Source organism: Seriola dumerili, unplaced genomic scaffold (assembly GCF_002260705.1).
Source record: "Seriola dumerili isolate Sdu_G_001 unplaced genomic scaffold, Sdu_1.0 BDQW01000189.1, whole genome shotgun sequence".
In the NCBI taxonomy this organism is placed as follows: domain Eukaryota; kingdom Metazoa; phylum Chordata; class Actinopteri; order Carangiformes; family Carangidae; genus Seriola; species Seriola dumerili.
In genome coordinates this window covers 3458012-3475274 of record NW_019174444.1, presented here as the reverse complement: position 1 = coordinate 3475274, position 17263 = coordinate 3458012, and the positions used below count along the sequence as shown (strand labels likewise).

The following is a 17263-nucleotide window of genomic DNA, read 5'->3' as shown; positions in this document are numbered from 1 at the left end:
AGGAGGAGGAGGAGGAGGAGGAGTAGGAGGAGGAGGAGGAGGGCAGGAAGGATGGCATTGAAGGGATCTGATCAAGTGAAAAAAAAAACAGAAACAATGAAAATGTAGGGCAGCGAAAAGAGATGGAGAGAGGGAGTAATGAGGGAATAGTTTATTTAGGGCAGTGAAATGGAGAAGAGATGCAAAGCCAAAAACAAAGACGAGAACAAGAGAGAGAAACAGAAGAGGAGAAAGAGAGAGGCGGCTCAGCAGTTTTAAATGCAGCCTGCAGCAGCAATAGCAGCAGCAACCTGTTTCACAGTGTCACCAGAGTGTTGCATCATGGGATCAGGACCACGGGGATGCTCACATTGCAGGATGACATCACCCGTTACCGACTCAGCTCCTGTCTGCTCGGCTCTGTCTGCCTGCCCAGAGAGGGAGGAAGAGATGCGGATCGTCTCGGTTTTTGCTCTGGCTGTCTGATTGTCTGTCTGTCTGTCTGTCTGTCTGCCTGCCTGCCTGCCTGTCTGTCTGTCTGTCTGCTCATCTGAAAGCAAGCAAAACAAAGAGCCAGATCAACAGATGAACAGAGCGACATAAGCGAAAAAGAGAGACGCAGATGCTCGAGGAGAGTTTCAACCTTGTGTGCCAGCATGATATTGCAATCTGAAAAAGAGAGGAGATGGAGAGATTTGGGTTTGGTTCAGCTGGAAAGTGTAAATTAGTGTGTGTGTGGGTGTGTGTGTGTGTGTGTGTGTCATCTATCTCCTGCCCTTCCCCTCTCTGTCTCTGCTCTAAAGCCGTGTCCCTGTGTGGCTCTCGGACTGTCCACTGCACCCAAAAACAGAGGCAGATCAGGTTGAGAGGGCAAAGCACCGTCCCTATTTTTGACCGCAACAGCAAAAAAATCTCACTGCAACAGTCACAATCATATTTTTAGTACTTTTAACATCAAATATTGCACAGAGAGGGTGAAATTTCCTCCCTCTCCTGCTTGGTTTATTTCTTCCTGTCTAGTTAAATTCAGTGTTTGTCATTTTCAATCTTGCCTTCGCTCACTCCTGTTACTGATACTCCGTGTCCCTGTAATTATTTCCCATGTGACTATCCAGGAGCTTCTGTCCACAGTCCCTGAGTGCATACAGTAAAAATATGATTTTCTGAATTTAAATTGAGCAAATAATCACACACCATGGTCCCGAGATGAAATGAATTTTTACACTTACATTCTTGCCTTCACCCAATCCTATTACTTTCAGTCCAAACTCTGTAATTATGTCCCTCTTGACTAAGTCCCTGGATGGGCATAAATATCATGTTCTTAATTTAAGTAGTGAAAATAATCACATCCTGGACCTGTATTTAGATTGTATTTTTGATGTCCAATTTGGCCTTTACCTGATCCTGTTACTTCAACACCTTCTCAGTCCCAATTGATCACATATGGACTCATGGTCCAAAACTCCTTGGAGTCACTTTTTGACACACAAGCTACTCCTTTGAGACCAACATGCAGAGGCAACATATTTTTTGATTTATCATTTATTAAAGGAGCTATTTATAAGTATATTCTATTGCTACATAGCTAACATTAGCATTAACAGCTGTTTCCTTACCAGTCTAGAAGAAACGTAACAAGTTCAGCATCAAACTTAATTCCTGTCCCTTCGCTTTCCAATATCAAGTCACTGTAGCGTCCAGTCTGCCCTTAAGAGGTAGCTGCTCAGAGGACGTATTATAACCTTTTTCTTGTAAATGCAACAGTGGCTGAAGCTCTTGGAAAAACTGGTAAGCAAACAGCTGTTAATGCTAACGCTAGCTACGTAGCATTTGCAAAACTTACAAATAGCTCCTTTAATGGCAGCAGAGTTGGCAGGAGGGGGTTGAGGTCGATGGTGGGTGGACAGAGTGCACGACTGTCTCACCAGAGACTGGGGTTCATATCTAGAGTAAAAGACTGTCTTCTGGTTTAACTCAAGAAAAGTTCACTGTGACTTCAAAACCATAATGATGTTTCACCCAATATACATAAGCATACAGCAGGCTGTGGATTGTTTGACTCATCCATCATTTTTCAACTCAGCAGAGAACAGTGGAAGTCCGTTGAACGACCCTGTGTGTTGAAAAATGTCGCTAAAGGCATTAAAAAGTGATGCATGCAAGCGTCAATATATGACAACTTAGGAGTGAGAATGCCCTCATTACTTTTACTTGACATCCTTTATTTCCCATGCATGATTTTCTGAATTTAAATTCAGAAAAAAAAACAGACATTACCCCATGCTAAACTGAGTTTTCTCATTTCTAATCTGGCATTCACTTGACTGTGTCATTTTTACTCCCGCTTTATGGTGTAAAAATAAAAATAGGTATGAATTAGAATTTAAATTTATCAAATAATCACGTCATGACTTGTACAAAAATGTAATTTCTCATTCCTAGTCTGGCCTTCACCCGATCCTGTTATCTGTACACCATATCCTGTAATTGTTCTACATAGTTTCTATCTAAATCCTCTAGGTAGGAATGAATGGAATTTTAATGTAAGCAAATAATTACACATTATCACCCTGTGCTAAAATGGCTTTCATCATTTCTAATCTTGCCTTTCCTGATCATGTTACTTACACTTCCAATTTATTATTTCCCATGTGACTATTTCAGAGGTTCTATCCAAAGACCCACTGTTGATATAGTAAAAGTAGGACTTTCTGAATTTCGGATAAGCAACAAATTTCATTTCATGACCCTAAACTAAAATGGTTTTGTCATTTTAAATCTGGCCTTTGCCTGATCCTGCCACATTTACTCTCGATCCTGCTATCGTTTCCCATGTGACTATTCCGGAGGTTCTCCTCAGAGTCTTTGGATAGAAGTAATTCCTGAACTTCATCCAAACCCTGGCTGAGTGTAAATAGGATTTTGTGTATGAAAGTTAATACATAGTTAATACATACAGTATATAAATTCCTTAGTTTTCCCATCAAAATCCAAACAACACTCTCTCATATCCTGTAGTTTCTTTGAGACTTCACATCTGTCTGGCTGCCTGCAGCGTGAGACAACAAGAGTCTGCACAGGTGGAGCGGTTTTCACTGGTTCAGTTGTGTGAGGCAGGATCAGTCAATGCCAGGAAAGGAACTGAATCCACCCTCAATACTAATGAGTCCACTGGTTCAGTGGACAGAGGATAGATCAAGAGAGCTAAGTTAGGGGAAAGCTCCTCATTGAATTAGCTGAGCTGGAAAGTTTGAGGCAGCAAAGCTAATCGGCGTGCTTGAGCTGGAGTGCACATGACTCGCGGCCAGCGCACAGCTCACTAAGGCCAAAGCAGCCGATGCAAATCCAATGTGCAGGGATCCACTGGAGGCAGTGATGCATCAAACCCGGCTTCTGTGATGTGAACTACAGCATGGTTTCTAGTCGATGATGTTTAAGCTTGGTCTTACCCCTGCAGATGCTCTTTCACTCAGAAGAAAAGGCACTTAGCAGGGGTCTGCTGAGCTCCTTTGTTCTGCATTTGTATTGTGGCTGTGAATTTTTTTTTTTCTCACCTGGGAACTGCATAAATGTTTCTGAAATCACAAGAATAATATACAGTGAACTACTGTATATGAGCTCTAGAGAGGACATGGGTCAAAATGATTTGATTAATTGTTTATGTGGTTATCTCAACATAATTTGAAAGGTCTCTTACTGTATAAAAGATGTCAGTGTCTTCTTAGATTATAGATCAGGTCTAGGTTCTGTATTAATACTGTGAAAGTATCAAAGCCTCAGTCCACAGAGAAATGCACACAGTCTGTATTCAGAAACTGAGCCTTAAAACCAGCCGTCAGGACTTCTGGAACTTTGTGATGTCACAACAAAGCAGTCACTGCTCTCAGCCATGCCCCAAGCCACACACACCTGGACCCACCATCCAAAACCATGCGGGATTTGGTTTCTCTGAGTGTTTACCTGAAATCAAATCTGATTGGCTCACAGACCTGTTGTTACTAGAGCTCCAGAGAGAAGCCTGAGAGAGGAGATGTAAAACTACATTGAGATGGTTTTTTGTTCTTAAAACCACAAATATATCTTCTTATAGATCAACCCTTCAAATAAAACATTGGAGAAGAGGAAAATATGGAGCTTTAAATAAGTATCTTATCGTTTTGTCACAGATACAAACTGACGTGATATCTTGTGTACACAGTCAGAAGTTCATCGCACACATGCAAGCTGAATAATTTAACAGGGGAAAATATGTGTTCACAAATGTCATTGTTCTGGGGAAAATACTTCTAAACATGACATGCACGGGGGGGGGGGGGGGGGGTCATCCACAGTGTTTCAGTGGCCATATGTAACTGTAGCAGAAAATATGGCCTCTCTGCATGGCTCGCTGCAGTGGCTCTATCCCACTGACACCATGATTGCATACTCATCACACACAAACACACACACACTCTATACCTGTGAGGACCCTCGTTAATAAAACCAAATCTAATCCTATTTCTAAACCCTCACTCAGCCCTTTGCAGAGGTAACTCCTCTGTCCTGTTACCTTTTTTTGCATCTAATTTTAACGTCATAAATCTATTATTATATTAAGTCATCCTCCTCATTCATTTTAGACTGTTTTATCTCATTTTTACTGTGCCTCATTTTTGCACCCCCAATGTTGTAAAACATTAAACTAATTAAATTAAATTATTTTTTTATCATTCATTTTTATGTCCATACTCAATTTTATCTTGTCTTGCAAAGCACTTTGTAACTGTGTTTTGAAAGGTGCTATATAGATAAAGCTTATTAGTACATTATTACATTATTTTTAATCATCAAGGAAACTCAAACCATCAAAGTGCAAACTTTTTTCCACACTGTATGATTATGATGCTACATGCTAGATTTTATGCATCTGCTTGTTGTTTATTAATCTAAATTCTGCATAGGTCAAGGCTGCACCATCTCATCAAATATAAATATTCTAGATATTTGCACATTTACCCCAAATTGAATCAATTTTTTTTTTTTTATCTTAGAAAACTTTGGGATCTTAAACCAAAGACAGTGTTTATGTCTGCATGTTGCTGTATTAACAACAACAGAAGATCTACGTTGAAAACACCATGATAACAAAGAGGTGACTGCTCAGTCACATTGTACATTTTAATGATAATTGTTGCGTTGATGTTGGTGGATGACACGCTGTGTACGTCCCTGCACCCTCCAAAAATGCTTATGCATAATATATACAAAAGTGCTGCACCGTATTATGCAACCATTCTCTTGTGTGTGTGTGTGTTTGTGTGTGTGTGTGTGTGTGTGTGTGTGTGTGTGTTTGCTCTCCCAGACCCCACTTCACCAATTTCTATGTTTAGCAGCCTATTCGTGTCTACAGTTAAATTGTACTTTCCACTCTAGTTATTACAGCGGCAGACAAAATATGAAAAGCGCTGAGGGCCATGGATAATAAGCACAGAAATAGAGCAGGCAGTGAGCAAACCACAGCCTCATCATCACTGTACAGTCCAACACGCCCCCCCATCCACACATACACACTCATACATTAATGCACTGCTATTCCTAAATCCACGAGACAATCATTGTCCCGACTGAAACTTCAGGACAAGTGAAGCTTCATCTCCCCTCCTCTCTTCCTCTTTCTGTCTCTCCTGCATCGTTTGCTTCAGTCTAGCACTGCAGCCGGGCAGATTAGGATCCCGCCTCCTCCCCTCCCTCCTCCTCCTCCTTTCATCCATCCTTCCCTCCCTCAGTCCACTGCTTCTGTTTCTCCCATGACAGCAAATGTGCAATTTGCAGGCTCTCCTTTAAACGAAAAAAAAGCTTTAACCGCATGCTTGATAGATTGTACAGTAGTGACTCTCTGACACCAGGGAACACGTCGGGGAGATATACAACACTATTGTGTCTCTCTCTGAATCACTGTTTTATTACACCACACACACACACACACACACACACAGAAAGTCACACAGACACATGCCCTCTCAGGGGAGCAATTAAACCTATAAAACACAAAACTGAAAACTGCACATGTTCCCATTTGTTGGTAAAAGCTGTGGGAGAAAAACTCAATTTCTCTGAGTGAAATAGAAACTCACCAGAAAAATCTGACTAATCCAGTCATCCTCCACTTCAAAGTATTTGCTGGTCTTTGTATGAAGAGAGCAGCCTGTAGAGGACAATATATGTCTATTAAGTTGTTGATAAGTCTTTTGAACCTAATGTATTTGATTTAAATAATACTACAGTAATATACTGCATGTGCATAAAGCTGAGACCAGCAGAGACCAGGATATCCTGACCCTAGTCCTGAATGTCTCATGATTGGACAATGCAAATGATTCAGTCCACATCGATGTCCAGTGAAATGTCATTTAATTCAGAAATGTACGTTTTTTAAAAATGAGACTTTAAAGAAGTCACTGCATTTAAAAAGTCATTTGTTAGTGTTTGGTCGCCCACATCCTCCATGATCATGCACAGCCTCCTTCAGTTTCAAGCTCAGGCCGAGGGACTGGTGGTGGGGTTATATATATATACAAATATATCCTGGGGCTTGACCATGGAATGGTTAAAATAATAACTCAATCTTTAAGTCTACTCTGAAATAAACTGGAAACTAGGATCGACCGATATGGTTTTTTCAGGGGCGATACTGATCTCCACCCCATTTATATCAGTGAGAGTCGGCTAAATAACTGTATAATGTAACACAGCTACACACACTACATCCTCCATGATGATCATACAGTTGAATCAACAACTGTCTACAACTACTTTAAGCTTTATTGGATGTTCCTAATAAACTGACAACTGAGTGTATATTAGGTGTATGCACAGGCTGCAAAGAGCCTGACTGGAATGAATTGGTTGATTTCGGTGTTGTTCTCACCTGGGGCCGGTTTCACAAAGATAAAGACTTTGACTAATATAACAAATAGATGTCTGAATTCATCCGTTGCACAAAGCAGTTTAGTTCTTGACTATCTTAAGATGGACTGTGGTACAGTGAATTTTGGGTAAATTAAGATTTTTTTCAATATATTAAAAAAAAAATGGCCGACCAAGGAACCACATCCAACCGCTGAGCTCTGTTTACCCCAGAAGAAGATCTTTGTCTTTTGGAAGATTTCAACAGTTACAAGAATGTTTTACATGAATCCGCAAATCCTGTTTTTTGTTGTTGGGTGCTACTGGTCAGCTCAGGTATCACTGATTATTACCATGGTAACATTGGTCCTAAGCCTGAGTTAGCCTGGGGGTAAGGTGTCCAATGTTTTTGTCTAAAAATGAGTCAGTCTGTATTTTTGCTAAACGGTCTGACTAACATGAAGACCGGACCAACGCTACAGACCAGTCTGAAATATCTTTGTGAAACTGACCCCTGAACTCACCTAACAACGGCATATTTCAGACCTGACCTGACACCTGTATGTGTAGATTTTGGCTAATGCACTCTTTCGTTTCCCCTCTTCCCACTTGGTGTTATTACATGTACCTGCAGCACATTTGAAACCTACGTCTCTTTTGTGCGCAATGATTTGGATGATTCACAGCATATTTGTCAAATATACAACTTTTTTTCTGATGCCTCATCCAGTGTTTTTTAGCTACTGTCACACATGCTGAAACAACATGGTCAAAAGTATGTGGACAAGTATTACACCCTTATGTGATAGCTGAACATGCTGCTCCAACAGGCTTCTGGTTTCAGTCTTTCCACCAGATGTTGAACCCAGCTGCAGGGATTTTCTCCCATTCAGACACAGGAGAATCAGTGAGAGCCAACAGTGATGTGTAGTGATCAGGTCTGGCTCACACTCAGCGTTCACATTCATCCCAGAGCTGTCGGAGGAGGCTCAGTGCAGACCAGTCAAATTCTTCCACACCAAACTGGGAAAATATTTGCTGTATGGAGCTGACTTTGTCATGTTGAAAAGACAAACACAAAAAGACACTGTTGTATTAAAAAAAAAAAACTGTATGCTGAGGCATTATCATTTCCTTTCACTGGAACTAAGGGGTTTAGTCCATAACAAGAGAAACAGACCGTCACACACTGGTCAAATGTATGTGTCCATATAATTTTGGCCATACGATATAAAGTATTATGTTCTTTGTTTCAATGTAAGGAAATTCTTAGACGATACAGACAATAATGCAGACAAGCTGCTTGTCCCAGGTGCTGGGGGGTCATGACACCCCCTCTCAGGTGTGTCACTGTGTGTCTCGCTCCTCACGGCGTCTGCCTTTCTACCTCATTTCACAAAGCTGGGTTTGAGTTAAACCATTATATTATTCTGTGGCAGTAGAACATGACACGGTGTTCTGATGTGGATTTTGGCAGCTGCAGCTTGGGGCACAGGTGGTGTTTGACCTCAAATACACAAATAGATAGTGCACAACTTAAAACAGATGCAAACTCTGCACACACACACACACATGTAGAAAACCACAGATTACATCTAGTTTACTGAACTGCTTGTTCTTAAGCAGCAGCAGTAGCAGTTGACGTTTCCAGGGACATATTTAGACATCAGCTTTGTCTGAAAACTCTGTCTGCTTCTTACAGTTTAAATATAATCTGCTAGACTGAAGCACATAAAACATGTATGACTAAACCCTGATAAACAAACAGGTGGGGCCATGAGTTCAAACATATATGCCTCATGGCCAAACACTATATTTTAAATTCTAGGAAGCATGCCATCAACTATGTTCAGATGGATTTCGGGGAATTGCATATAAAATGATTCACAATACTTAATCTTAAATATCTGTGCAGCCATCTTGGGTTATAAAATTATTCCTCAACATAAGCTTCACACAGAGAAAATGAAATAGGAACAAGCAGAAGCAGGAAATTTATGTGATATTGCAAAACTTGGAGAAAAAAATTTATTTAGCAGGAGATTTTTATAGAAAAATAAAAATTGAGGAGGTTGTGTTACTTTAGGGTTTGACATGCCTTGGTGATTAAAAAATCATGCCTGCATGGATTTGTGCTCCCCCGCTGCATTCAGCTCAGCAGGCGGCATGTGATATGAGCTTCCAGACAGCACCTTTGTCTGTGCTTAAAGCCCCTTAAAGGAGACACTGTTAGCGCCTCACTGGACGTTTTTGGTCTCTATGGTGACAGAAATGGCAAACTCAACACCTGATTCCCAGGAGCTCACCTGGGGCTTCTCTCTTTCTCATGCACACATGCACAAGTCTAATTCTTGCATTCTCTGTGCCACACACACACAAACACAAACACAAACCAGAGGAAGTATTTAGAAGTGAAACTGGCAAAACTACAAAATCTGCATCATTTGTTTTCCCCTCAAATAGAAATACAGAAGCATAATCACTAAAGTGCACAACAAGAATCCAAAGTAGAGGTCCTCCTTCTGCACAACGGTCCCTCCCTGAGGATTAAATTATTGATTTGTGAGTCTGTAACTTATCTTTAATGTTGTTTCTGATCCATGTGGGGCTACATATGACTGCTTCATTATTCTGCTCTGTAGTTGGAGATGATGTGACACAGGGGCAAATCAGCCGGTTTGCCGACTTTCCAAGACTGAGATGTTCGGATGGATATCAGTCTCAAGTCTGTGAAGTACAGAGTTTGAGTCAGGATTTGGCTATCTTAGCTTAGGTTAGCTTAGTTTATCTTAACTTAGCATAAAGAGTGGAAGCAGGCGGACACAGCTAGCCTGACTCTCTGACAAGCCTACCAAGCAGTCTACCAACATCTCTGTTATGGAGATGTAATGCAACAGTTTGTTAATGAACCACAGTGTATCCATCCACTTAGCACTACAATTTGGGTTGCAGTCAGTGAGTTCTGGGGCTGGTTGCATAAAACACCTTAAGTTTTCTACTTTAGTATGACGCTTAAGGTTTAACTTCTCCTTAGCTGAGGAGGTTACTTAAGGGTAATGCACAGAATCTCTGAGGGGTTTCCTTAAGGAAAAAAGTTAAGAAATTTGCAGCAACGAGAGAGATTTTACAGCAGTAAACTTCTACTGTTTCCATGGAGACTGTTGATTTGCTGCCATAAGCACTTGTGATACCTGTTATCTCATCCTCCCGTTGTTTTGACGGGAACTTCACCATGGTCAACTTTGGTTGCTACGGTCTTTTGTGCAACAATCTAACTGTTTTTGAGTGATTTTTTAAGTTTAAGTTTAAGAGGAGAAAACATTAAATACTTAAGTGATCGTATCCCAGGGTAGGGACGAGCGACCTGTGTGGTTGTTGAAGCTGGAGGACTTGTTGGCATCATATTCAATGATTATTGCATTTATTTCTTTATTTATGTATTTTTTTGCATTATCAGACAGGATATTAAAAGTTTTTTGTGTCATTTTTTCTTTATATGTTTTTTTTTTAGATATACATATGCAGATTCAAACTGCCCCTAAAACAGGTGGTTGGACACATAATTAGAATTTGAGGGTTTATTTGGAGTTTTGGGAGGGGTTGGATCATATGTGACTACGCTTCATATGTGATTATGCATACACTATGCAAATAGGCCACTTGATGCCACTCTGCTCTATTGTTGGGAAGGTTAAATGGGGAGCAGCGTGCTGATGGCTAGGGACAGCGCAGATTAATACCGCTGTTCCCATCATCCTCCTCCCTCCGTCTGCCCCTCCTTCTTCCTCTCTCTTTCTCTTTTGTATGACGAGGGGCAGAGTCAGTTCCTGTGTCATTGTTAGAGATCCATCTGCCTGGCTGCACACACACACAGACACACACACACACACACACACACACACACACACACACTTACACACACAGCGGCAGCAGCAATTAAACCTGTTCGACACACTTGACAGAGAGGAGCTTTGGGCTGTGTGTGTCCAGCACGAGCCATCTGTGAAACAACCACCCACCCACCCTAACACACATACACACACACACACACACACACACACACACACACACACACACACACACACACACAATCTATATGTGTGTGTGTGTGTGTGTGTGTGTGTGCTGCTTTAAATAGATTTCATTCACTGACATTCCCCTAGCCCCCGTCTTCTTTTTTTTTTCTTTTTTTTGGGAGGAGGGGGGCAAGAGGTCCCTCCGTCCTCCTCCTTTTCTTCTCTTGTGATGGACAGACGCGACAGACGAGTTTAGGGAGGGGAAGGAGAGATGGACGGACGGATGGATGGATGGATGAGTGGGTGGGTGGATGTAGAGGGAGGACAGGATGGATGGATGGCAGATTGGGGAGCAGACCTTTCATTTATTGTTGCTCCCTGAAGTAGGACAGCGGGCAGACAGATAGATAGACAGAGCAGCTGTAATTACTGGTGGCAGCAGCCCCCATCTGAAGATATTGTATTGATATGAGGCTGTTAGCAGGAGATTACCATGTGGATGACTGGGGGTCTGGGCCAGTCTGGGTCTCCACTGTGCGCTCATGTAAATCATGATGAAGCCATTGTTCTTTTTGTTGTCTTAAAAGTGCTCTACTTTCAGTCCTTAGAGTAGGAACAGAGGCCAAGAGAGGAAGTTATGGGCTCATAGTTTTACTTTTTTTAGCCAGTCTTTATTGAAATAAATGCACAATTTCAACATATTTGTAAGAACTAAACAGATTATTATCCAGTTTTAAGTCTGCAAAATACAGCCCCAGTGAGAGAAAGTAGAAGTCGTCATCAGTTTTAAGTGTTAGACCTGTTCTGAAACATCTGAATTATTTTTAAAGGGATCAGAGGATGGTCAGACCCGGTCTGAAGAGACCTGAGGATAATTACATTACACTCATTACAAAAATGCATTCGTCCCAAACAGACCCAAACAGAGGGAGAACACCAATACTGGCAGCAGCTTGATGCTCCAGCAATGAACAAGCTGATAAAAGAATCAGTGTAAAAGATAAGATAAGATATTCCTTTATTAGTCCCGCAGTGGGGGAACTTACAGTATTACAGCAGCAAAGTGACAGTACAAAGAAAGAAAAACTGCAAAATGGCAAAATCAAATACTTAAAATAGATAAATAATATGATAATATAATATATTGCAATATAAAATATTTTTTTCTGATGAAACAAATCTGAGAGCAAGTCTGTACCAGTAATCTTGAATATTACAGATAATGACACACACCCCTGAGCTAATACAACGGGATCTTACACAACCAGATTAGACCTAATATAATTTAGACCCAAACCACGTGGGTCCTAGTCGTGGTCTTGATTACGAGGAATTGAGACTCCTAGGACCAAGGACTTAAGTGAAGACCTGTAACAGAAAGTGAACAGAAATATCCAATCTCCAAAGTTCATACATACATATAAAGCTATAAAGACAACATTAATATGTCATCATGTTTAAGTTGATACAGCGTTCATGTTATCAAACAGTTGCCTGATTACAAATCCAGCAGAGACACTGGATTAATTAAAGTCTGTTAATCACGCTCCTTTTTGCTCTGTTTGTGGTGTCTACCAACTCAGCTAGTCCTTAACTTTTTTTTGATGGGCAGGTAACACAGAATCGGGTTTTAGAACTTTAAAAAAACTTAATACGTTAAAGCTACTGACTATTAAACCTAAACAATGAGCCCAAAAGTTCATATATAAGATTCTATAGCAGAACTGCAAAGTCTGGTGATGATGTTTTCTGTTTTTGTCACTATGAAGGACTCATAATCATCTGATCCATTGTTAATATAGAAATGTTGATTACAGCAGCTTTAAAAGAGCAAAATCTGAAAATAAGAAGCCCTGCAGATAAGTCCTGAAACAGACCTGTACCAACAATCCTGTAAATCCACAATATCCATCTTAGCAGGTGTGTGTTTTGATGCAAGTGTGCAGTAATCCCTTTATTATAGGCTTCCTAAATACATGTTTGCTCCTCTCTAGCATCCCTAAGCTCATAGTTAAGCTTCCAAATCATTTACTGTAACTGCACTTACATCACTCTAGGTTGGTTCATGTTCTAAATGGCACCTTTTCCTCCTCTGGAGTTAAATAAACCCACTGAGCAAACAAACTGTAGCTCCACAAACACATCACTGCAGCGGAAAAGGGGCATTATGATCAAAGAGAATACATTTTCCATTGTCACTGGGACAGGGGGTCCTTTAAAATTTTAACAAAGCTAGTATAATTTTAATTTGATAGTGTATTATAGGGTAGTATAGGTTCGGTTACAAAGCAGCTGTAAAGAGCAGCTGAACAGAGCAGCTGAACAGAGCAGCTGAACAGGGCAGCTGAACAGAGCGCTACAGCTAGGTGGATAGCTGCTGACGTGGGTGCATAAACTCAAGGTAGATCACAGTCTAGTCTATGACACAATCTATAATCTCAGAGACATTAGACTCTCTGTGTCTTTCCACTTTACATTGCTACTGACTATTTTCCTGACATCGTTTTAATGATATGGGTTTTAAATGCATTTTTTCTACATTTAAGTCAGCCCTTGTTTGAAGTCATTTGAATTCATTCACTATGGTATGAAAATCAACTTGACTGAATCGACTTGAATCTGGCTTGATTTGTGTATTCCGCCATTGTCAGCACTCTGTGTGGTGCTGATCCAGGGGAAAGAGTAGATTCATTTGAAAAGTTTACGCACCACATTTACTGTGATAACCTCAAAGTGAGGGGCTGGCATTTTACTGTATTTTATTTATTATCTACAAGTCAATGTCAGTCCATCTCTGAAGCTCTGAAATGTGTAATTTTATAATAATTTTTAAAAGGACCAAGACATTGCCTACAGCTGGGCACTGTAGCTTTTAGCTTGAGTGGAAATAATGCATTTGTTGGGGACTATTTTCATTGGTGGATTAAAATGGTGTATGTAGGTGCCACAATGTGACTCATTGATGTTTTTTGGGATGACAGATGAAGAAGATATATTAGGCTTTTGTCACACTAATGTGTTTTATATGGAAAAATTAATTAAACCAGGCATGGTAATTGAACAGTGATGGATTACATAACTCAACTCCTTGTCTCAAGTTGATTTCCATGCCTGTATGGAAATGAACAGAAACCAGTATCCGCTGTAAAGGGAAAGTGCATTCACAAATGTAAAACCATTCAGGTGTGCTTGGAAATATAAAGCATGTGTGATTTCTAATAAATCGGCTAAAACATGCAACAACAAAAAAGTAGTTCCTTGTTCTTGTAGCCTGTTATGTCATATCCCAGTATGCTGCTGCTGCTGTTGCTGTGTGAACCAGCAGCCGCCAGTGGGTAGCCACCATAGACTATAAAAAGGACAGTCACATGCAGTTTGTCAGTAAGAAGGTGAGGATCTCACTGGAAAACCACAGAATTTGTAACCTGCTCTTATGAGGCTGAAGTAATTTCCCTACTGGCTTTGAAATTCATCTTCTGAGCATGCGCGCAGAGGTTCGGTCAGCGGTTGGCCATAGAAAGGCAGGGGTAACCACTCTGAGTGTTAGATAGGGGTAACACCGTATTAAGAGTACACAGATAGAAAGGGTGCATGGAATAATTACCGTCTTGAGTTATATAAGAGTGATGTTGAAATTAGTTATATATTATTCATTAGGGTAAGGATATATTTGTGTTTTTTGTTTGTGTGTGTAACGCTCAGAGAGGTAGTGTGTCCTCCCCCGTAAGCCGCGGTGGAGTGGTTTGTCCCAGCCGTTGTCAGCCCCCGCCAGCCTCCTCTTGCCAGTGCTCTTCTTAAAATGAAGCTAGTAAGCCGCCGGTACCAGCGGAGGAGAAGGAGAGGGGACTGAAATGTAGAGCTGGCATCTACTTTCTCACCATTTAAAGGACGCTTATATATATGTATATACATATACACAGAGAGCCTTCATGAAGAGCCCCAAGTTATTAACATTATTATTATGTCGGAGGGAGCAGTCGCAGCCCGGTGCTTGCTGTACACAGTTCGTCTATTTATTCCAGTCTGAAGCAGGGATTCAGATACAAGACTTCCAAGTAGATAGATAGATTAGCTGAATAAATCAAGTGTTTTTTTAATTCGTAGTTTTTTGTTTTTGTCGTTTTCAACCGTTCGCATTTTATAAGCTTTTTTGTCAAATAAAGCCACGCGAAAAGCAATGTACAATACAGTTTGGACAACGGAAAAAGCCGGTGAGGAAGGAGACTGGAGGGACGTGATGATGCCCTACTCCACAGAGCTGATATTTTATCTGGAAATGGACCAACCGCCAGGTAAGGAGGCCGGTGACAGCCAAGGCTAATAACGGACATGGACGTTAGGTAGCTGGGAAAAGAGAGTGAGGAGGTGTTGTGGTGTCTTGTTGAAATTGGTGGAAAGTTTTAAAGCGCAAATCCCGCTGCTTCTCATAACTATGCCCCCCCCCCAGTCCTTAGCAATATTTTGGTCGTCTTTCTCGAGGGATTTCACGTGTGTCCTGCTCATTTGTGGTGTTTTTTCCCCATTTTGGCAGCGCTGCACTTTCCACATTTGCTTGAAAATGTACATTAGCCTAGCTTAATCTTTTTTTTTTTTCTAGCGGGAAGCAGGCAACTGGAGCTTGGCGACATTTTATCTTTTAGTTTAGTCATAATAACAGTTTCCAGCTGAAGTGACAAAATTTTTAAACATATTATTTGTTGTTTCTTGATGTCTGGTGCATCTGTTACAGCAGAAATGCCCATTTTTAAAGCTCTGACACAGTAGCTGCAGCTCTCCAAAGCAGCAGCCAGACAATAGTACCATGAAGTCTGTACATGGAGGCAGCCGAAATCCCTCTCTTCCCATCTGCATATGATTTTGTATGATAAATGAATGGGAAAGATGACAGAAATCGCAACCTGAATCATTTTAGACTAAAGTGCACAAAACGCTAACGCGGTTCATTGTAAGCGAATTTGCTCCTTGAGGCCAACAACTCTTTTTTGCAACTCCCTGCACTTAAACAAATGTATTGCTCTGCAATCAAAGTAAATGAAACGGCTCCATCGACATCAGCTCTGCCAGGTGCCGACAACGGGAATGGAAGGGGGAGACTGGGAGAGGGACCCGGAATAATGAGCGAAACCGGGAATAAAAAGCTCCAGAGCATTTTATAACCATATCATCCCTCACTGACATGCAGCTATAATTCTTTAATTCTTTGTGCTCCTTTATAGACAACTGTCAACTAGAACTGAATGTGTTTCATTCATTCATTCATTCCTCGGCAATTGTGCCAGTGTCATTTGACCCCCCTCTCTCCCTCCCCTCCCCTCCCCTCCCCTCCCCAAGCATACAGTTTGCCCAGTAGCTCTATTCCTTTTCTCCTCTTTTCTCTTCCCCCATCTGTCTATTGAGATGTACTGTATACTCTGCAGCCACCGTAAAGTGACAGTATTATGTCTTATCTTTCGCATACTGCAGAGATAATTCAATACAACCCCTTTAGGTTAAGATGCTTTATCAAAGAAAGTATTTCCACCATAAGATCACATTGAATTAAACTATATCCTGGATGAATTTTCACCCAGTGTGAAAAAAGCATTTCAGATGCAACCACTGCCACATTGCAATCTTTCATTTGATGTATATTGAAGTCTAAATGAAGTGGATTGGTGCAATATCTATAGCCTCTTTCTGCTTATTTGAAGATAACGCCTCCTTTTTTTTCCTGAATGGACAGTGCTTCTCGATGCGTAGGTGGATGTAAATGTAACACACTGGCTCTTTGCTGGTGATTCACACACTTAACTGCCACTGGACCTTGGTTTTTATTACACCCGGAGTCATTCACTCTTTCATGCTTTACATGTGGAGTCATTGTCATGGTTGAAAAAAAATAATGATCCAAAAAAAACAACTAAAAGCTGTTTTTATCCTAGGTTAGCAGAGCATTTGTGCTCATTCCATGCTGTGAATAATGCAGGACAGAAATATGCACAAAACAGTGCATTGTGGACTCGGGATTCCTTTCAATAAATTGTGTTTTTAGTGATGAACGTGAAATAAAATTCAGAGCAGTCAGAATGAGTCTGGGTAGTTTTCACAGAAGGATCCGAGATGATTTGGTGTGAAAAGTTGATCAAATCACCCTGTTCTCACTAGTAACATTTAATTCAAGTTTCTTGACAATGCAGATTCACTTTTTCAGTAGCTCATACCCGCAGAATGTTTTTACAGCTTTTACAGTGTGTGTGTGTGTGTGTGTCTCTCCCCTCTCACCATCAATCACATCACCTAAACCTCTCTACATCTTTTTCTGACTGTCAGCGTGTCTTTGTCTCATCGTTTGCAGAGAGTGTGTGTGTGCGTGTGTCTTTGTCTTAACATACCTGACATGT

The 17263-nt window shown here is 40.8% G+C and overlaps 1 protein-coding gene across 5 annotated transcripts in view; it reads left to right on the top strand.

Moving 5' to 3' along the window:
* pik3r3 (phosphoinositide-3-kinase regulatory subunit 3) overlaps positions 1–17263 on the top strand; it is a 220279-nt gene that overhangs the window by 190082 nt on the left and 12934 nt on the right. For 3 of the 5 annotated variants that reach the window (XM_022753005.1, XM_022753006.1, XM_022753004.1), the window contains exon 1: positions 15061–15175. The exons of the other annotated variants lie outside the window; for them this stretch is intronic. In XM_022753005.1, coding sequence (XP_022608726.1) covers positions 15061–15175 — 115 coding nt within the window. Of the gene's footprint in view, positions 1–15060; positions 15176–17263 lie in introns of those variants that run through there. 5 annotated transcript variants of the gene reach the window in all.